Here is a 23,614-nt window from a genome sequence, read left to right as displayed (position 1 = left end):
AGAATGCCTTGGACTCTATGCCCTGCTGTTGGTCCTCCTTAGTAACTAGTTTGCCATTGTGTGAGAGGATGCTGGGCTAGATGGAGCACTGGTCAGATCCAGCAGGGCACTTCTTATGTCTACAAATTTAACAGCCAAAGTGTAAAGTGTCTGTGTCTTATGGCAGGTTTTGAACATGCTGCTAGGTGTATATGGATTTATAATTTTTGACCAAATGAGATATGTATACAACAACCATAGTATTATCTTCCCTTCTTGATGCTTCTGAAAAACAAGCACTATAAAGCTGATATCCTATAGTGAAACTACACATTGATCTGATCATCTGACCTTTTCAATATTTTAAAGAGCCCTGTATTATTTATTTATTTATAAGATTCATAGCTGCCTCTCCAGACCTACTCAAGGCAGATTATTATACATGTCTTTTTACTCAGTTGTAACTAATAGCAGGGCAAGTTTAATTAACTCTGGTGTTCCAGTCCCAATCCAATTCAAGACTTCTCCTCCCCATTGCTCCTTCAGAGCCTTAAGAACAAACAAACAAGGTGATCCATGGTTATGAATATCCTATGTAGGGATGGGCATGAACCAGGAAAACGCAGTTCATGGTTCGTGGCATACCTGGCTCATGAGCCACAAACTGTCATGAACTTTTAGGTTCCAAATGAACTGGTTCAGTTTGTGAGGTTCGTGATGTGGTCAAATGACCCCCTGATGTGCTAGAGACACCTGCCTCACAGGGGATCTCCAGCTGACTCTCCTTTACCTGCCCTCCACGTTTGGTGAGGATTGGATTTATGGGGTCTGAGTTACAGCCCCTGAAGTTTTCCCCATCCTCCATTGTTTCCAATGGAAGGAAAAAAAACCCAAAAAAGCAAGAGCAATAGAAGCCAAGCAGAACACAATCAAAGTTCCTGGTGTACTAGAGACCAAATTCACAGGGCATCTCTGGCTGGCTGTCCTCTACCTGCCCTCCACGTTTGGTGAGGATTGGATTTATGAGGTCTGCCTCAACTAAGGTTCCCCCATCTATCATTGTTTCCAATGGATGAAAAACAACCAGCCAAAAAAGCAAGGGCAACAGAAGTCCAGCAGAACAGAATCAAACTCCCAGCGAATCTCTGCAGTAGAAACTGAAGGTGGGGAAAAATTTTTAAAGCCCAGCAAGACCAATGCAATGTGACCAGTACAACCAGTGCCACTGTGACAGTGCAAACCCAAAAGGACTAAGGTCAAACCAGAGAATCTCTGCAGTACTAGAAACTGAAGATTTGAGGGGCATTTTTGCAAGTTCAACAGAACCAGTGCAATGTAGTAGTGCCCAAAAGAACCCAGTGCCAATGTGGCAATGCCAGCTCAATCACAATCCAAGCAAAGGAGACATTTTTGCAAGCCCAGCAAAACTAGTACAGTGTACAGAGTGCCCTGCAGTACCAGTGCAATCACAGAGTGCCCAGCAGAATTCAGTGCCAATGTGGCAATGCCAGCTCAATCACAATCCAAGCAAGGGAGGGCATTTTTGCTAGGCCAGCAGAACCAGTACAATATACAGAGTGCCCAGCAGTACCAGTGCAATCACAGAGTGCCCATCAGAATCCAGTGCTAATATGGCACTGCAAGTAAAAGAGGACAAATGTCAAACCAGAGAATCAATGTCAAGCACAGAACAAACTGACTGTGTACAAACTGAAGGGGGGACATTATTTTCAAACCCCAATGATGGGTTCAGCAACTTCTTCAGTGATGTGGCACCTACTTCTTCCATGAAGGGCTTGTGATTTTTAAAAGACAATCTTTTCAGAGGCATGGCAATAGGTAGAGTCTTAGCACTTACTACTTACCCTCCAGACAATTTGAACATGTTCTTTCCAGCTAATCTCAGCCTCAGGCCTGCTTCATTAATGTTTTCCTTTTCCTTTTCTACAAAGACTCCTAATTGTGAATGTTATTTGTATTTTATTGCTGCCAGATGTTACTGTTTATTGTTTTATATTGTAAGCCATCCTGTGAACTTTGGTCAAAAGTGTGGGATAAAAATGCTTCAAATAAAATGATGGTTAAGAGCAGAACATGATACATGAATCCATGTTTTTGATTCCTTACCCACATATTCCTCCGGGTCATCTGTTGCTTCATCCTCTTCCCGTTGGACTGGGTATTTGAGGCTCCGGACCAGGCCCATATTCTCTTTTTTGTAAAACTCAATCAGTTCTTCCAAGTTGTTGAAATACTGCACTGGAACACCCTCAGATGCCTGAAAGTATCCCACAAAGTACACACATCAAACATTGCTGGCGAATATTCCCAACACTGTTTTTGCAGGAATGAGAATGAGTCAGAAGTCATACCAAGAAAAATCAGCTTTCCAGACTTACAGTGGACTGCTACCCACGCAAAGCAGCTGTGCATTCATAATTACCATGCGAGTGCAGTGGCCCTCTGGCCTACACACTACAAACTAAGTGCGCATTACTGCTTTCCACTGCTTTGCTGTGCTTGTCCCACAGATAAGTGTTTTTGCCTTGCCAACTGCTCATTTGGATCTGTATGTGGAGTACAATGTGTTACTTCTTTTGACCAAATAAGAATTGTTCCCAGGCAAGCAAACTAGTGGCAGCCACAGTCATGTATTCCCCCACCCCGAGTCAGAATGACCATGGCTGCATTGCAGAATCTCTTCCCACAATTCATTTATTTTAGTAATATAATTTCGGAGGGTGGCTGTGTTGGTCAGCAGTAGAACAGTTAGATTCAAGTCCAGCAGCACCTTTGAGACCAACAAGATTTCTGGGGTGCATGCTCTTGAAAGCTCTAAGTCTCTAAGGTGCTACTCAAGTGCTTCTGGATTCAAATCTAGTTATTATATAAATGTACCAAATGTATTCTCTGCTTCAAAGTATTCAAAGCGATAAAAATGGATAAAAACCTACAAAGAGCATCACAGATTTTAAAAACAACATTTAAGAACAACATTTAGTAATCAATGCCCAAATTGGAACATTGCAAAACTGGAAAATGTAGATTTTCTAGCTCCGCAATGGCCTTTCCCATTCAAGGACATTGCAGGCTTGCAGATTCTGTCTGAATTTGAAAGAGTGTTGCACTTCTTTTTCGTTCTGGACCTTTAAAACAAGGAGACATAAGCCCTTTTCATTTGTTACATTTCTGATGCTACTTCCTCAAGTAACAGTAGAGCATGCTACTCATGTAGTAATGCATGTATTTTCTAGCTTCAGTATGCACAAATATGTACTCACAGAAAACCCGAGTTTCTAATCTGCATACCAAAGCTGGAAAATATCTGCACTGCCGTGTTCACACAAAACGGCAAGGGGATATAAAAGGTAGAAGTGTAAAAAATGTAAGAACTGAAAAGGGCAATAGATAGAAGCCAGGTTCTCTTTTCAGCCCAGAGAGCTGAGGAGCATAGTATCAGCTATTTAAAAGGATGGGATAGGTTGCTGGGATTCAGCTGTGCTGGATCATGCCCAAAATCCATCTAATCCAGCATCCTGTTACACACAGTGCTTAACCAGATGCCCTTTCCTAGAAGGCACAGAAGCAGGGCATAGATGCCCTTTAGTTTTTACACAGCAACTGGTATTCAATTGCCTCTGAAAATGGAAATTCTGCTTAGCCATCCTGTCTACTAGGCAATCATAACATAAGTAATAGAACATGACTATTGTGCAATAATCTTTCTTTCTATGCAACATCCTTCAACTGATTTCCTTTCACAAGAGCTACCGCTTCAGCCCATTGTTCCTCCCATCTCCCAATCAGATCCCTGCATTTAAATTAGCAACAACTTCATATTCTCACTATGTTTTAGATAACCAACTAGAAAACTTAATACAGATAATGATAATATATACCAAAATATATTCCTGATTTCAACTAGGTTGAAATTTCTGTTCACCCTGATTTACATGTTGATTCTTCTAGCTGTTGTTCTTACTACCTGTTCTTTTATCTTGTGGATGCTGTACAAGGTAATGTCAGTTTTTAAAATTGTTTTTGTGGTGATTTTTGGCTTCTGCTGACACGTTTTCATTTCTTACTTTTATTGTTTTAATCTTTTATTTGTTTTTATTGTTATAAGCAATTTTGAGTGTTATTTTAATAACAGACAGGAGGGCTATATATTTTCTTTAATTAATTGATTGATTAGTCTTTGATCCTTACATGTCCCCATCACGTAAGAAAATCATCAGCAGATGGATCTGTATGTATCCAGTATGCATTTGCATACATTCTACTGAACTTGCTTAATTTTGCAGGCATTAGGTACCATCTAAATTAGTCTCTCTCAGGCCCTGTTCATACGAGGCGTTTTGGGCCGGGAGGGGGACGGAACGGGGGCAGAGCAAACGGGCGCGATCCCATGACAACATCTGGGAATCGTTGCCTGCCCGTCCCTGTTTCGTCCCAAACGCCGATACCGCGCAGCAAAAAAACACCACCTACCTAGGTGGTTGTATCCCTTGAAGTGGCTCAAGGTGGGCCGTGGGATTGGGTAGCGCGTCCTTGCGCCGCCGCATCTTGGCCCCCAGCCGTACTGTGCATGCTCGAGCATGCGCAGTTCGGCAGCCTCCCCCTCCCATAGGACTCTTGCTCCCGGTCATCTGATCGTGCCGGGGAGCGATGCACCGCAGCTGAGGGGATCCGTGGGATCCCGCCGCGGCATCTCAAGTTCGGTGCGGCTCTGATTAGCCGCGTTTCAGCCGTCCCGTGTGGCAGGGACCTCAGTTTAGTAGATGTTCAATATCTACTTTCATATGTAGAAGTAACACACCACATTTCTTCTGAAAGTACCAGTTCATAGTCATCAACCAACTCTTTGTGAACTTATTTCAGATTTAAATTGCTTTTTAACAATAACATTTTGACAGTATTCCCTTGAGGGGTTTAAAACTCTATAATAGGTTATCATATGATGTTCACTTCCTATTTATCTTATGTTGTGACTTTATTAGTAAAAAAGCCCCAATGCATTCATAAGCACTGAAATACTAATGGTCTATTATCCTGCATGGACTGACAGATATCAGCATATTGGTCTCAGAAGTCCATAATTCTGTTAGTAATAAGTGGACTTTAAAAAAAAATCAGCAGCAGCTAACTCTAGCCTTTATAACACAGCATTTTAAAATACATGATTCTATTCTCTTTGTAGGACGTAACTCCTATATTGAATGCTCTTTACTACTTTTGAAGCTGTCCTTTCTCTTTATTAGTAATAACTGTATTATGCCAATAAAATATCACTCCAGCCAAACCCATTGCTAGAACTCTACATTGTTCCAGAGAATGAGAAAGCATAGTACCAAAACTATTGATATAACTGCAGACAAACAATTAACAGCATTTGTCACATTATCACAAAACCTACACTTCGGTTGTGATGTCAAACAAACATGTAAAAACACGAGAGCCTTGGGCTCCCTGGCACAATTCTTCCTTTCCTCAAATGCAGCAACTTAATTAATTATTTTCTGGTGCAAGCTACCTTTTGCTGTTACATTCATTGGCCCTCCCAACCAAAATTTCGACTTCTATTTTAATCCTGATCTGAAGTATGGCAAGATCTAAGCAGAAAGCAATAGTAACTGAATCTACATGGGTTCTCATTCTTTCTTTTAAAAGAGGAACATAAATGGAAACAAGCAATGTAAGCAGAAGTGAAAAATGCACAACCACAGAAAGCAAGTTGAGATTCTGGCTGAAGTCCATGACAGTCCCTTTCTTTAGCTGATGAAGACCACAATTTTACAAGGTGCCTGTTTAAGTTTTAGAAGACACTCTCTTCTTCTTCTTTTTTTAGACTACTGAGTTATCATGTTGAAAATGTAAGCCCTACCTAAGCCCTACTTCATAGTTTAGTACATTATACTTGCTGAATCAGTAGAATAAAGATCAGGTTCACTGTAAACAATATTAATGAAATTACTTCAGTTTTGCATTTAGCTTCATATAGTACAGGATGTTCAAATTTATATGGGTTAGCTAAAACCCCTACCCACCAGATTCCCAGAAGACTTCCATAATAAATTTCACCTACAAATCACTAGTTGTGATAGGGGAAGGAAGTAATCAGTAAAGGTATTTGAGAGGATCTCAGCTATCCAACCCCAGTGTGTCAACTCACCACATCTTACCTACCAAAAGCCCATTGCCAACCCTCCTTGCAGTTTCCAGCTCCTCATAAACTAACCTTCTTTTCTACATGCCTGTGACTGCCTTCTAAAATCCTCTTATATGGCAGGACAAATATTTTGTTCCTCAGTCTTCTCAGTTTAAACATCCTTGTAATTGAAGTCTTCTTTGTCCTCCACTACCCAGTCACCCCTTCTCTCTTGGCTCATGAGAAGAGTTGTACATGCCACATTTTGTCAGTGCTCCTTGATAGATGCACTACTAAATCTGAATGGAATGTGGGAGAGAATGATTCTTTGACAATCCTTAGCAGACACTTGGTAGGTCAACCCCTACTAGGGAACAGGCCTTCTCAGAGGTCCAGAGAAGCCTGGGCCACTTCTAGCTTTTGAGGCCCCTAGCCATAATAAAAATGAAGAAACAGTGGCACATGACACACATTAAAAAGTTGTGGAACTTATCAATTGCTACAAAATTAACAAGTGTCTAAATCTGAGGCCTCCTTTGACCTCAAGCTCAGTACAAACGGGACTCCCACTCCCCTTTGGCCCTGCTGAGGAGATTGATTCCCAGCCCAGAAGAAGATGATAGTCATTGTCATTTTATATAGCACTATCAATGTCCATATTGCTTTATAGAGTACGAGAAGGCTTGCCACTGTCACGAGAAGTGGAATTCTTTTTTTATTAACAATGTTTAACTTTTTAACATTACAGTGTTGCAATATCCAGCAAAACTATAATAAAAGGAGTGGAATTCTGATACAGGGTGGTGGATGCAATGCAACCACAGAACTGGTTGCCGCAGGAGGCAGAGCCAACTACAAAAATGGCTGCCACAGGAGGCAAAGCCAACTACAAAAATGGCTTCCAGCTACACCTTCACCATGGAGAAGATGTCTTGTGCTGTGAAGATATCTTTATCTTATATTAATGATGTAATTATCCTAATTTCTAATGGGATAATTTTCTCTTCACTCGTCATCACCCAGGCTCAGGTCAAATGGCTTGAGAAACTACCAAATCCAAAGCCCTCCAGTGCACCTTGCAAATGTGTGGTAGTCTGAAGCTGACAGTACTACTGGCCAGTTAAATGCTGGAAGAGTTCTGCAGGGGACAAATGATGAAGCACTTGTCTCTTTTCTGCAGAGCACAGTTGCTTTGATCTGGCCAGCAGCTGCAGGAGCCTGCTCCGTCCCATGCTACGGAATGAACAAGAAGGCAGAGATGGAAAGACGAGCCGCTCAGGCTTCCCACTGCCGGATGGGCCATGAATATTCTGAAAGGAAACTTCAAATCAGAACTGCTGGAAGGCTCAGAGCATGCTTCTGCAGGACAAAACTTGTGTGCCTTTTACTTCCCTTATTGTTATCTTGAGCTCCTAGCATGAGGCCTGAAGTTCAGGTGAAAGTGAATGGCCAAGGGCCAAGGCTACTCTGCTTCATGCTGGGAAGAGAATGAGAAGCAGGATTCCCAACTCCAGGTGGGGAAATTCATGAAAATTTGGGGTGCAACCTGGAGAGGGCAGGGTTTAGACAGGGTCCTCAGCAGGGTAATAACGTCACACAGTCTACTTTCTACAGCAGCCATTTTCTCCAGGGGAACTGAACACTGTAGTCTGGAGATCAGTTGTAATTCCAGAAGATCTCCAGGCCCCACCTGTAGGCTGGCAAGATGATGTACTGTTGGTATATGTCTCCAGAGAAAATGGCCAGAATGTATAAATGTATAATGTATAAATGTATATGTTGGAAATGTGAACAACATGAAGGGACATTCGAGATGTACGCATGCGCTGAGTAAGCCGGCTGCAAGCCCAGACCTCTCCGAGGAACAACTATCTTTATAGCTCAAAATAATGTAAATAGTCTTATCTTTGGGGGGGGAGGACAGGGTCAGTAGAGGATGAACAGACGAAGCAGAAGAAGCAGGGCTCAAGCTTCAAAGTGCAGTAGGAGAGCAATTATTTAGTATTTCTTAAAGAGGAAATGCCCAGGACTGACGAACAACCCTCATTAGACAATGGCAAAAAACATTTGAGAGTTATCCGAACAGCTGTCTGCGTTTGAAAACAAGGTAATCGCATCTCAGGAAAAATTGAGAGAAGAGATTAAAGCAGTTAATGAGAAGATTACAGAAATCACAGAGGAAATTAGAGAAATAAAACACACTGCAACCGCTGCTAAGGAGCAGGCTCAAAAAATAAACAAAAGATAGAACAATTAACCAACCAACTTACTGATCTCTCAGACCGGAATATAAGAGCTAAATTAATTCTGGCAGGGATATCGGAAGAAGTAGGTAATAAGACTTTGGAAGAGACGCTGGGAGTGTGGATAGAAGAAAATGGAATAAAGGTGAAACCGGAAGAGATAGAAAGAGCTCATAGACTGCAGAGAAGGGGGGGGAGGAACCCCCAGAGATGTTATTGTTAAATTCAACAGGGAAAAACTGCAACAAGTTTATAAAACATTAAAAAAGAGAAAAGACCTGACTTTTAGAGGGAAAAAGGTCTGGGTGAGGGAAGACTTTTGTCAGGAGACTATAAAGAAGAAAAATTAAATGAGACCCTTTGGCCAAAGACTTTACGCCAATAATGTGAAATTTTTGTGGGGCTATCCCTCCACGATACTAGGGTTTAAGGAAGGAAAGAGGCTCATAGCACAAAACCCCATGGAGGCAATGGAACTCTGCAAGCAACTAAGAATAAACACAGATGATCTTAGAGACCAGGAACTAGGGGAAGGATTAGGAACAACAGATGACTGTGGAGAAGGAGGCTCAGAAAGACCCAAGAAAAGACCAAGGACAGACTCACATGAGGAAACTACATAAAAGGGAAGTATACAAATGCTGAATGAGCTAAATTACTAAGTGTAAAAGTCAAGGAGAGGGAAGGGGTGTGTGCACTCTAGAAGGTGGAGAGACGAGATGAAGTTTTCATCCCAAATTCTGTCTCAACCACAGGGAGGGGGAGGGAAGGGAGGGGTTTATCTAATGAATGATATTAAACATCCCCAGCCAGGGAGGCCCAAGACTCAAAACAAGATGGGAAATGGACAGGACAATAAGAGTACTTTCACTGAATGTAAACGGTTTAATGTCAAATCTCAAGAGGTATAGGATATCCAAAATGGCTAGAGAACAAAGGATAGACTTGATGTGTTTGCAGGAGACACATAAAAAAACACACGACAGAAAACCATTACTAAATGACCCAAGGTGGCAGGTCCTAGCAGAAGCCAGAAGTAACTCCAAGGTTAGAGGCGTGGCAGTTTTGATCCACAAGAAGTTTCAAGCTGAAGTTGTCGGGAAGTTAATAGATAAGGAAGGTAGATACCTAATAGTGAAATTTAAATTGGAAGGAAAATGGTATACAATAGTAAACATCTACGCAGCAAATAAAAAGCAAAATAAATTTTTAACTAAGATTTTTAAGAAGATCCAACAATTCTCGGAAGGAGAAATAATTATAACAGGAGATTTAAATATTGACATTACAAAAGATAAAAAATATTAAACTAGAGGAATGGGGATTGAAAGAAGCGCATGAGTTTATAGGCATACAACCGAGGCCTACACACATCTAGTAGACACACAACACCATCCTGCATAGACTATATAATCCTAGAAAAAAATATGGTTATAAAAGACATTAAAACGCATCCAATTTGGATACTGGACCACACACCAATAAGTATTGAACTTGAAATAAAACAAGTTAACACAAAAAGAACATGGAGATATAATAATTTAATAATGATTAAAGCAGAAGATAGAAAATACATGGAGAAACAGATAAGTTTATACTTTAAAGAAAACAGAGGGACGGTACCTACTAATATATTATGGGATGCTGCCAAGGCGGTAATAAGAGGATATTGTATAAAGAAAGAAAAGAACATTAAAAAAAGAATGGTATAGAAAAGACAACCCAAACTTCAGGAATTAGATAATTTACAAAAAAAATAAATAAATGGAAAAATATAACCCTAAGGTACAGAATAAGATTAAAGAGATTCAGATCTAAATAATTATTATGATGCATTCCAACTTAAATCACTACTAGAGTTAGGAGAGGAAAGAGAACAGAAATGGGTTAGATTTGAGAATGAGATCAACAATAATATAGGAAGACTAGGTATTTTTTACGGTTAAGGCTAAAGACCTAAAACTAACAATAGGCCCTAGAAGAATAATAGCAGTAATAATATGAATAATAGTAATAATAAATTTGAAACAGGGAGGCTCACAGCTTGCCAACCTCTGTTGACTGCCATTTCAAGGTGGAACTACCTGCTAACCACCAGACAATGGCCTTGTTTGGTGTTATGTCCTGGGCCCGGCATTGACTGAGCAACCTTGAAACCTAGAACAATAGATAGCTAGGATCTTGGTTGGAACCTATAGATCAAGAGTCGCACTGTAAATAGCCTATCATGGGTAGTGTGTGTGGGGTGTGTGTGGTGTTGTGTATGGATTTAAGCAGGACTTCGGTCCTGCTAGAGTTGTCTTGTGTTGAACTGAAATCACAAATAAACTATGAGCTGATCACTATACGTGTCTCAAACCCAGTATATTTCACTTACTTTCCTGGAACATAGGGCAGATGCCACACTGGGGAATGGTGCACAGAAAAGTCACATGTGGCAAGTCAAATAGCCACACATGTCTTCCAAGCCACTGAGTTATCACTGCAAGGGGCACAAATGGCAAAGTCTTTACAATCTTATAAAACACTAAATACAGAACCAAGTCTCAGCACTCAATTACTAAAAGAGAAAACACTGGTGACAAAAATCAGAGGGATGCATGGCCAACTTAGCAATGAGGGCAGGGGAGGCACTGGGCTTAGGCAGATTTGGGGGCAGCTAATCATCCTTCTCTGCTCATTCACAGGCCTCTTTAAAGACCATGTGCAAACCACATGTGCTCAATATGGGTTTCAAGCCACACATGCCCAATAGGATCTTTGAACTCTCTGAAAACCAGCAAGGAGTAGCAGAAGATGTATTGCAATGCCTGACCTGCAATGGTCTATATAGAATAAATCCACAAGTACCACATATGGTACCTGTGATTAATGTCTCTTGAAACATTCCAGTGGTGCTAAAGAATAAGGTTAAAAAAGGAACAGAAACATATGGCAAAATTAGAGGTGATAATCAAGACAGAGAAATCTACAGAATGGATCAGTCCCATTGTTGTGGTGGATAAGTTCAGCCATTGCACCATCAGAAGAAGAGGGGGGGTGTATGGCAAGACACTCAAAAGATGAATATGCTACCCTGAAATTCACCTTCTCACACCTGAAAAACTGAGAGCAGTATTCATGTTAATATATCTATATAGGCTTTATTATAAATAAACAACAGGTTATCTAATAAACATTCTAGAAAAAAATCCTATATATCCTCAAACTCCATGACCGAGTTCTGAGAAGCGGCAGATGAAGTGATAACTTTTGCCTGGATGGTACCATTTTAGATGGTAGATGGATTGTTCTGCCATGCATAAAAGTCCCTGCATGCCCAGTCTCAAGTGGGACAGTCCAGACACAGATTGTCACCTTCCCTGCTGTTGACAAGAAGTAAAGCCAATCTCCAAAAGATCAGAGGCTAATCCAATTCAATTATCTGATGAAGACTCAGCTATTTAAAAAACCTGACCTCGAATGCCCTAAAGAGCTTTATAACACAAACATCCTAAACATTCTTACTCAAATAAATGCAACTATTGCCACTTCCATTATGTCCAATCAGTTAAGAACAACTATCTAAGAAATTAATCACTCCATTTCCAAAGCATTTGAAAATATTTAAAACCTTACATATAATGTTATGCTAAGCAGTTCTAGGAGCATATCCTAGCAATGTGACCTTAGATAGGATTCACAGCTGAGAAAAAGAGCTGATTCCCAAAATACAAACCAACCATAAGTTCAGACTATTTTTAATACAGTTTTGCGGGTGGAAGGGAAAGTAAACTGAATGAGCATGAGAGGAAGAATATGAGGCATTTTAGGGGGCTGAGAGCAAACTGTGTTCATTACTTGTATTCAGGTTTAGCTGTTCTTGAAAGTTAAATGTGTGGAAATATGATGCCCATATTATCCAAAGCAAGCCAACTCTGGCTTCACAAATAAAAGATGAGGAAACTACAGTTCTTAACAAATGACGAGACTCCAGTTAAATTATTGTTTTGTCTCTTCTTTAGATATATAACAACATTTTCAGGAGAAAAACACTCCAGTATATGACAAAACAGGTTAGGAAGCAGCTGTGTATCTCCATACAAATCCACCATCTGAATGAAAGGGAAGCAGAGGCAAGGAATCCCTATGGTAAGTCACCAAAATAGGTATTTATCTTCCCAGTCACAGCCAGGTACTGGCGTTTTTTCACCCTCTGCTACCAGAATCAGAAAAAGAATGAAACCAAACAACATATTTTCACAGCTATTAAGGTACATAAACATTGTCCTCCTTGGTCTTTTTACTTTTTTAAAAAAATATTGTCCTCCTTGTTATCTAGCCCCCTGGGTGGTTCACCTAGCTACACTTGGCAGTGATCCCCCAGAAACAGAATTTCTACACCCCTTTCCCCTGAAAATATACACTCAAGGTGAATTATGAGGAATGAAAAAAAAAGTTCTTTTTATAAATGCAATGATAGCCTTCCAGTAAGACCTGGTGTGGTATGTCAGACTAGGATCCTAGGTCAGATTCCCACTCTGCTACAGAAGCACTCTGGGTGACTTTGGGCCGGGCATGAAAGCCAGTGTGGTGTAGTGGCTAGGAGTAGCAGTCTCTAATCTGGAGAACAAGGGTTTGATTCCCCACTCCTCCACATAAAGGTGTGACCTTGGGCTAGTCACAGTTCCCTCAGAACTCTCTCAGCCCCACCTACGTCACAAGGTGACTGTTGTGAGGAGAGGAGAGGAAGGCAATGGTCACCCACGCTGAAACTCCTTGGGATCGAGAAAAGCAGAGTATGAAAACTAACTCTTTTTCTTCCTCATACACTGTCAGCCTAACCTACCTCACATGGTTGTTGGGAGGATAAAAAAAGAGGAGAAGAGAATGATGTTTGCCAGTTTGAGCCATTACTGGGGAGAAATGAAGTATAAATGAGGTATAAATGAAGTAAAATAGTTAAAATTGTATGGTTGCAATTATGAACTAACAAAAAGATAAATAAGATGCTTTCAGTGCAATCCTAAGCAAAGCTACACCCTCAAAGTCCACTGAAGTCAGTGGATTCAGAATGGTCTAACTCTGCTTAAGCCTGAACTGCTATTTTTCCTTTCTAGCAAAAGTGAGGAAATACACAGGCTTTCTCTGGATGTGAATGTCAGGTCTGGTGGCCATGGTTGATATGCTTGGAACCTTACGTGCAAGTTCTCCAACCAGGGATCCTTGCAATCAGGAGAGAACAGAAATTGTAATGCAGGAGTTCTGCCGTCCCACCTCCTAATGTCTGTAATTTTATTTATAAATAACTAGGGAGAACTGCTGATTTGACTGGGGAAGCAGAAGCATGCCTAACTCTCACTCGATCACCACAGTATATATCCTTTCTCCAAAGCTGTTATAATCTTTGTGGCTGAAGATGAAAAGAAATAGGTACTACTGCATCAGCTGCTTGATTAATTTAGCAGCCTCCTGTGGCTGCTTTTAAAGGCATCAGGCGATTCAATCCGTATTGGCATGCTGAGGAATGGTGCCAGCGATTGTGTCTGGGTTTGAGGTGGAGGCTGGGGTTGAGCAGGCAGCAGTAAAGCACATGGTTTGCATGCAGAAGGTCCCAAGTTCTATTCTAAGCATCTTCAAGCTCAAGGCTCACAGCCAGAAGACTGGGAAAAATTAACAAATCCTTTACTGTTTTAAAAATTAGTACAGGCTAGCTTTCTACAAGCATGTTTGAAACCCGTCTTTCTCACTCAGAAGAGACGCCTCAATGTGTCAGCCATGACAGCAACAGCAAATATTTCACACTGCCACTCAGTCAGTGCTAGTACCTGTTTCTTCGTCATTCATTCACAGTGACCATTTTTATTTGTGTTCATATTACAGTTTTCTTGTGTCATTTTTAAAATCTGGTGATAACACAGTTACAGGAGCATATAACATATTCTGTCTTGTACAAACTTGGGTGTTAATTAGCCTCTCCCTTCAGAATTTTCTATTATTAGCCAACTCCGCCCCCCCCCCCAGCTTTTCCTTTCCTGAGATTATCTGTTTGACAGTAGGGGACTGCCTGAGGGATCACTCCTTGGCAACCACATGCAGCTATTGTTTTTGAGCATTCACCTTCAGCTTGGAATGAGCTGGATGCATCTTAAGCATGCTCCCCTCCAAGTTTTTACCTAGTATAAGTCATTCTCCTGATAATGTATTGTGAAATGTAATTGTTAATCTTGGCTGAACCCAATAATAGTGATATGACCTCATATGACTTCATATGCAAAATAAAACAAGGTGTTTTAAAATTAAAATCTAGGACAGGTAAATGTATACGCTGGTTCCACATGGAATGGTACCCCCACACACACACTGTGCAAGCAGCAGGATGAATACCCGTGAGGACAGCATCCACACACTCTGTCCCTGAAGTGCTCACTGTTGGTGCTGTCCCTCTCTACCCTTGTTACATTGGCACAAAAGTGCTGACTTGATGAGAATCTTGCTGGGTCCTCCTGGAGCCCAGCAATCCCCCCCTCCCAACAGCTGAGCAGCAGCTCAGTTGTTAAGGAGCAAAAAAAGGCCTGTAAAAGGCCTAAAGGGGGGGGGGAGGTGGGATGCTGGAGCTTAGCGCTGCCAGTTCTAAGCTCTGCCCCCTCCATGGATTGGCTGCAGGCAGAGCTTTCACAAGGAGGCTCTGCCTGCAGCCAGACAGTACACTGTTTCCTTTTGAAGCTGGAGCAAAGGAGGCTCTTCTTTGCTCCAGGTTGAAAGGGAAAGCCCGAGAGCCCCAAAAGTCATGATCAGAAAGGGCGCAACGTCATGTGTAAGTTCCTCAATAAAGCAGGAGCATGCTGTGTCCCACCTGGGTAACGATCCCACATGGAAACACCCAGACACAGACCACAGTGAAATATGTCCAGAGTCAGTGTGCACTGGAAGGGAACCCAGCTGTAACAGGATATATCCCCTGAGTCTGAGGCAAAGCCTTTGGAATCCACAGAAAATGCTGTGTTCGTTTTAGTGTAACTAGGGTTGCCAGCTCCCACCTGGGAAATTCCTGGAAATTTGGGGGGCACTGCCTGTGGAGGAGAGAATTTGGGGGGAAATTTCATCTATCGTATATCATAGAGCTGGCCCTCAGAAGCTGCCATTTTCTCCAGGGGAACTGATCTCTCTAATCTGGAGATCAACTGTAATTCTGGAAGATCTCCAGGGCCCACCTGGGGGCTGGCATTCCATGCACATCTACTATTTCCTTAAATGATAATCCAGATTACTTGCACAAAGCAAGAATTAAAAGTAGGTGAGCACAGTCATAGTTTACATATATACAGCAAATTATTAAGGAATTAGGCACTCAAAAGACATGCTAGAAAACAGTCCGTTTACAGATGGGAAACACTGAGGCTGAGAGTTTCTAGTCCAAAGGACAATAATAATAAGAAGAGGAGATTGGATTTATACCCCGCCCTTCACTTGGCGTCTCAGAGCGGTTTACAAACTCCTTTCCCTCCCCCTCCGCACAACAGACACCCTGTGAGGTGGGTGGGGCTGGGAGAACTCTGACACAAACTGCTCTTTCAGGAACAGCTGTGCCAGAGCTTGTGACTGACCCAAGGTCACATCAGCAGGTGCAAGTGGAGGACTGGGGAATCAAACCCGGTTCTCCCAGATTAGAGTCCGCACACTTAACCATTACACCCAAACTGGCTCTCCAGAGAACAAAGCACTTTATTTTTGGAACTGAGCCACGTTTTGGGGTTGCCAGCTCCTGGTTCAGAGACACCTGGAAATTTTGGGGGTAGAGCCTAGGGAGGGTGGGCTTTGAGGAGGGGAGGGACCTCGGCAGGATATAATGCCATAGATACCACCCTCCAAAGCAGCCATTTTCTCTGGGAGAACTAATCTCTGTAGGTCCAGAGATCAGCTGTAATTCCAGAAGATCTCCAGCTCCCATCTGGGGTTTAACTCCAAAAACAACATCCATGATAAAAATAACAAAATAATAAAGATAAGTTGCAAAAACATTTACTGAAGTATTTCTAAAGTCCTGTAAGGAATATCCTTCTGTCATCGCTCACACACTAACGAATACTACGCAATGTGAACATTCGTTTCGCAATATATACTTTATCTGAGCGTGTAGCAATCCCAATTCTTATCAAATACTACTTATCAACTCTTGCTGGAAACATTCCATGTTGACTAATAACAGGATTGGGATTGCTACATGCTCAGATAAAGTATATATTGCGAAACAAATGTTCCCATTGCGCAGTATTTGTTAGCGTGTGAGCGATGACAGAAGGATATTCCTTACAGAACTACAGAAATACTTCAGTAAATGTTTTTGCAACTTATCTTTATTAACTCTTCGTTATTTTTATCACGGATGTTTTTTTGGAGTTTTCCACCTCTTCCCGTGATCTCTCAGTTTGGCTTCCCCCATCTGAGATTTGGCAACCCTACTCAATATAATGCAGTACATATTTTTCAATTAAGTGAGTGAACTCTCATTCAAACACAGTTTCTTGTTCATGCAGCCCCCCTCCCCACATGGCCATTGCTATCTGCTACTGGCCTGGGTCGTTACTGCCCATGGCTACAGCAGCCTCAGCATTTGCATCGGATGGACAATACCACCCTGCTTAGAACCAGGGGGCTCTGGGAGCTACACTTGCACATTTTCATTATTACTTTCAGGAACCACAAAAAGTTAGTGTTATGCAGGATAATTATATAGGGATCCTAGTAGGGCAGCCAACCTCCAGGTGGGGCCTGGAGATCCCCAGCATTTACAACTACTATCTGGGCTAATGAGATCAGTTCTCCTGCAGAAAACGGCTGCTGTGGAGGATGGACTCTATGGCATTGTACCATGTTAAGGTCCCTCCCCTCCACAAACCCCGCCCTCCTCAGGCTCCACCCCCGCAAATCTCCAGGTGTTTCCCAACCAAGCCCTGGCAAGCCTGGTTTCTAGACAATTAGAAGACAGAGCTCAGAGCCAAGTAGTACCTAAGAGATATTTAAAAGAACAGAGGCCATCTATGCGCTCTCTCAAGCATGAATTTCCCTCTTTTCTATTTAGGTCACTATACTGAAGTAAGCCCCATAGTATATTAAAACAGAGGACACACTAGATTAAAATATTTCACAAAATCCATACAAAACGTAATTCTATCCCATACAAAAACAGGTTTAGCAGCAACCATGCCAGCTTCTTTCCTGGCCTGTAACACCCTGCCTAGAACGGCAGCTTCAAATGTATTTGGTACTTCCTGCAACAGGCCTCCTCGCTGACATCAGATGCAAAGGATGCACCGTGTCATATTTCCTGTGAGTACTTTTTGGCAACGGGGATAGTGGATGTATTGTGGAGATGAAGCTGTGCCCGTCTCTGTATGGAAATTTCTGCCAGCACACCCTAACTAGCCTACTGTTAAGGGGTAAACAACAAAATTTATTCTAGCAATTTGACAGGAACTGTATAATGCTCTTGTTGTACTGGGTCAGATCCCATAATCTCTGGATGCAAGGACCATGGATTTCATCTGCAGTCCTCTCCCCACAGCAGTCCTTTACGACCCTTCTCCCTATGGCTCTTCTTCTTGCAATGATCCATTTTAACAGATGTTTGTGGGGTAGCCCTGTTAACATGCAGCACAGATCTCCTTCTGGATTTAGTGGGGGATCCAGCAGGAAAACCACCTTCCTACTTATCAATTCTCATCTGCTCTTCAGCAGGCTGACAGCTTCCAGCATGATAAGGATACAAAAGTACCCTACAGTTTGAGCTTCATCTGGCGAGCAGTGAGTCACAGTTGCTGGCCTGCTTTCGAATTACGCACAACAGTTTCCTGTTACACAGAGTCCTGACCTCAGAGTAGGAGCAGGAAGAAAGTGACCAGATGCTCAAAATGAACACCGGTTTGTTCAAAGCCAGCAATCCTGACATCCACTGAGGTCAGTAAGTGCTGAAGGACAGCAAAATCACACCTCTCCTTGCCAAGAATTCAGAGGATGCAGAAAGAAGACTGGTTGAATGAAATGCTTGTGAATAACACTACACATAAAAAGCAGCTTCTTCAAGCATAGGAACAGCCCGGATATCCCTGCTTTACACTTTGGGATCCAAGCAGAAGGATGCACAGAAACAGCCAAAGTAGTCTCCTGACTCCGGCAACTAGAACACAGCCCAGAATCTTTGTCCTGCTTGCAATTTAAAAACATATTTTCCCATTATCTCTTACCACAGTATGGCACTAGGGGGACAGAACTGTTCTTATGACCCTTAAGATGTAGCATAGTGCATTTGATTCCTCTATCCACTAATGAAGTGCAAAGCATCGAAGATGGATTATATAGAACTTTTTTCTTCCCAGAATAGCAGACGCAAATCCAATTGGAAATCAGTGGCTGCTGCTGTTGCACTGGAGAGAGTAGGACTTGCTCACACAGGCTGCATCCGTATGTCATAGCATATTGTGCTGCTGTGTACTACAGTAATCATTTGCAACTGCATTTTCCTGTCTGGACAAGACCATCCAGGAAGAGGAGGTTTGCTACTGTGTAACAATAGCACAATATCCAAGTATGTGTCGATGCAACGGGAATCAGAGCAAGTGGGTGAGGCATCTGGAAATATAGCACCTGAACATGATGCAGTGCACTGGAGCATGGGATCAGGCTGCAAATCATTCTCTAAAGTAAATTAATAAAGCAGACAAGAAAGGAAACATCCCCATGATAATCACTACTCAGCTCCCAGTTAGAGAGCTGGATCCAAACGGCTTTTCTGCTGGTGAAAAAAAGGAGCCGTTCCCTTTGAACATCAAATAAGCATGTGCTGTGGGGATCATGGGAGCTGCATGCACAAAAGCCACCCGGGGCAGGGGCTTTAGCAAAGAGGGGAGTTGGGTGAGACTTCAGTGTAAAATCTGGCTGGATCCACTGCAAATGAAAGACAGTTGGAGCCACTGACAATAAGACTGTAGCCCCTGCTCCGGCATAACATTTTTGGCATTCCAACCTTGTGTATCAGGACAGTGTGCTTCGTGCAATGTTCTTTTTGTGTACAGTTGCCATTTTGCGTGAACAGGGCAATCAAGTGGCTTTTTAAGCTACACTGTGCGCAAGCACATGACTGCAACAAACATACCAAAGCTGGAAGATATTTACATTGCCCTATTCATACAAAATGATGATCACATGCAGTGTTCCCTCTAAGCTGAGTTAGTGTGAGCTAGCTCACAGTTTTTTAGCCTTTGGCACACACATTTTTGTCTTGGCTCAGGAAGGAGGGCTCCAGAGCAAACTAATTTATGCAGCAGCCAAATTGCTCGCTCACAACTTTAATGCCAGTCGCTCACAAAGTAGAATTTTTGCTCACAAGACTCCACAACTAAGAGGGAGCATTGATCACATGTCTCTAATTCTCCCATTATGCAAGGTTGGAGCACCAAAAATGTCACATCTGAACAAGATGGTCCACATCACTGTGTGCTGCCATGAAAATCCTCCACACTTTCTTTACCATCTCATTGCTCCTTATTACTCTAAACTGTCATTGATCAGTCAGCCCCTGTTAATGTCTCTGGAGCCTACCCAATCCTTTCTGCTACTTTGAGGGTGCAGGGATAAGCTTTTATAATGAATTCATAATACTGCTAACAAAATAACGTAGCACCAGACAATTTTTTTTACCCCCTTAAAGACACTTCTGTTCATCTGAGTGGCTGGGCAGGCTTTAGGTAGGCCAGGTAGTCTTTGTGCCAGAAGGATATAATGATAAATTGGTAGAGTGTGTCAGCCTTTTTAGAAACACCTGAAGTGTCTCCTTGTGTGTTCACATACGTGTGTGTTCACATTCTTGTCTGTAGTCTTCTGTGCTCATCTGCTGAATCCTGGCTTCTGCAGTTCCTGTCTTCTACTAATCGGATAGGCTTGTATCCTACCTCACTGAATACAATGGGAAGACAGTATCCTACTTCCGAATAACAGCTGTCACTCAGCACTGTAATTTTGTAGCATCTTCTGCACTTTCCTCTCATTGGATCTCTGCAACATGCACATAAACTGAAGGCAGAATTCTGGGCACTCCTCTTGGGCCATCTATGGCATCACAATAGCTTAGTAGGTGGTTGGTTTTATGGGTTTTGTGGCAAATTGCCAAAGATTTTACTTTCCAACAAGTCCAGTCCACATTCTGAACTTTGATTTGACAAATCACTCCTATCCCTACCACTATCATAAATATCCTAAAATGGTGACCTGGAGGAGCGGGGAGAACTGAAAGCAGGATTTAAATAGACTTCTTTCTCCACAAGGCACTGGGCTGTTCCTTGGATTACTGCCTTGGGATTTTTAAATATTAAATAATCCAAAACCGTATGAGCTTTTTCTATGACATATAGCAAACTTTGCTGGGGCTTTCTAAATCTAAAAAAGAAAGGACAGGAGGGGATGAAAAAATAGCATTGTGGGATTATAAAATGTATGGAGATAGGCAAATCTGAAAAAATGTCCATTAATGAAGGCTGATTAACAAGTAAGCATATGACACAGGTGCATGCAACAAAGATGGCTGACAGACATATACCTCTCTAAATGTATGCAGATGACGCAGTGATAATTTCTAGGATGCCTATTGGCTTGAAGAGAGCTTTGAACATTCTTGCCCAATGTAATGACAGCTGTTAGGAGTTTCAAGGCCAAACCACTTGCCCAATTATTATATGGAGCTCCCTTAAGTATTACAGCATCTCAATCCCATATGCAGTCTATGGAAAGAATTCAATCCAAATTTTTAAGATATATATTACAAGTTAATTCATGTGTTCCCAATACAGTTATTCACATAGGAACAGGTATGGTCACTGTAAAAGCACGCCTTTGGATTGCAGCCATTCTTCATTGGTTTAAAATACTTACAAATCCCACTGGATTAACAGGTTTAATATAAAGAGATTCTATAGCGCCACCCTGGATTAAAGAATAGAATTTAAATTGGGCTATTACGGACTTTCTAAGCAATTCCTGATTAATATGGATTATAATCGAGTGAAAAAAATTGTTAAGCAAAGAATCATGTATGTTGAAAGGCAACATGATTTGAATTCGATAAAGCAATATCTGCCAGGAAGGGTGGGACTAAATAAGGTAATAAAAAGGTAAAGGTTCCCTTGCTCGAAAGCCAGTCGAATCCGGCTCTAGGGTTGCGGTGCTCATCTCCGTTTCAAAGCCGAAGAGCCAGCGCTGTCCGAAGACATTTCCGTGGTCATGTAGCCAGCATGACTAAACACCAAGGCGCATGGAACGCTGTTACCGTCCCACCAAAGTGGTACCTATTTATCTGCTTGCAATTTCTTGCTTTCGAACTGCTAGGTTGGCAGGAGCTGGAACTAGAGACGGGAGCTCACCCCCTCATGCGGTACCCGGGTCTCGAACTGCTGAACTACTGACCTTCCACAGCCTGCAGTTCAGCGTCTTAACCACTTGAGCCACCACAGCTCAAAATAAGGTAATACCAATGGTATATTTACAAAACTTAGATAAACCTGACTATAGAAGAGCATTTACCCTGCTCAGAGCTGATATGCTTCCATCTGCAGTTTTAGAAGGTAAATACAAAAGACAACCTTATGAGGAAAGATTGTGTATCTGTGGAGAGGAGAAGGCAGAAACGAGGGAACATGTGATGTTCGAATGTAAAATGTATCAAAGTATTAGAGATATTTACATAACCCCGATTTGTTCTCGATTTCCTGGGAGAAATGAAAGATTTTACCTAGATAAGTTGCTGGCTGACAAAGAGCAGGAAACTACTTTAAACATGGCAAAATTTGCCATGCAGGCCAGCAACATCCGGAGACAAGCTATTAGCAGTTAGATAGTGAATATTATACTTAAATAGAGTTTTTAAATTATCTAATAATATTTTAATTTTATTCCTAACATTTTAATGTTTGATATTCTGGATAGCATCTGTATGCATTTTACTGTTTTACCTGCTGATGTCTTTTCATTTATTTTACGTATTTGGTCAATGACCGTACTAATAAATTGTTGTTGTTGTTGTATGCCACAATAGACTTTTTAAAATACAATACGTTATTCTGGTGAAGATGGGGGATAAGGAACAAATCATTGAAAAGAGTTGCCTTTGTCCAAGAAACTACAGCTCACATTGTCTCGTAAGATAACAGTTTTACTCCTCCACTCCTCAAGGTATAGCCACAGACCAAAGTACAACATAATATTAGCTGGAAAAAGCTACAGCTTGAAGTGGTGTGACCAACCACATAAAATTAACTGGTACAAAATACTATTATTCTGATTGGCAGGATTTTTCAGGCCAAACATATATACAGGATGTTAACAGTTCAGTCAGTCCTAAACTGTGACCCTCTGACACTTATATGTTTGAGATCCCTTGACAAGGTCAGCCCATGAAAATAACTTGTCCTGTCCCACTGTTTTTAAGTTAGCTTTAAAAAAAACCCAAAAAAACTGAACACACAAATGAGTTAAGTAGTTATGATGTTGCCTCTTGAGATAATTCCTTGGCCCCAATGGAATACTGTGGAAATATATTTCAGCTCAGTCACCTGCTTGCCCTTTTCAGTCATTACATTTTTAGAAGAAGAAGAGAAGAGATTGGATTTATACCCCATCCTTCACTACCCAAAGGTGTCCCAGAGCGGTTTACAAACGCCTTTCCCTTCCCCTCCCCACAACAGACACCCTGTGAGGTAGGTGGGGCTGAGAGAGCTCTTGACAGAAACTGCTCTTTTTCAAGAACAGTTCTTATCAGAACTACGGCTTGCCCAAGGTCATCCAGCCAGGTGCATGTGGAGGAGTGGGGAATCAAACCCGGTTCTCCCAGATTAGAGTCTGCGCACTTAATCACTACACCAAACTAGCGTTCTGACCTTGTGTAATGGGAGAGTACATTACCTGTGATTCCCCCCTATATGCATAGTCACCATATTGTGTGAATAGAGGAAAATGCATATTTTGTAGCTCCAGGTACATGTGATTGGAAATCCAGATTACTGGAAGGGTTCATGCAACCTAACTAAACCACCAATGAATTTGAGCTTGAATGGGCTGCCCAGTTCGCACCAGGGATTGGACACACAGCTAACTCTCCCATTATCTTAACTTGTTCGAGAAACCTCCACTCCCACGGCACTCCACCTGAGTCAAGGAAGGATTCATGTATATTAAGTCTACGAAATAAGCACATTGCTCAATTCGCACAAAATGGCAA

The 23,614-nt window shown here is 41.8% G+C and overlaps 1 protein-coding gene across 1 annotated transcript in view; it reads right to left on the bottom strand.

The window, feature by feature from the left end:
- INPP5D (inositol polyphosphate-5-phosphatase D) overlaps positions 1 to 23,614 on the bottom strand; it is a 106,238-nt gene that overhangs the window by 64,153 nt on the left and 18,471 nt on the right. Inside the window, exon 3 of the mRNA XM_015426822.1 lies at positions 2,107 to 2,257. Coding sequence (XP_015282308.1) covers positions 2,107 to 2,257 — 151 coding nt within the window. The remainder of the gene's footprint in view (positions 1 to 2,106; positions 2,258 to 23,614) is intronic.

The sequence above is a fragment of the Gekko japonicus genome, unplaced genomic scaffold, assembly GCF_001447785.1.
Source record: "Gekko japonicus isolate JY-2015 unplaced genomic scaffold, Gekko_japonicus_V1.1 scaffold14, whole genome shotgun sequence".
Classification (NCBI taxonomy): domain Eukaryota; kingdom Metazoa; phylum Chordata; class Lepidosauria; order Squamata; family Gekkonidae; genus Gekko; species Gekko japonicus.
This window is presented reverse-complemented; position numbering and strand designations above follow the sequence as displayed.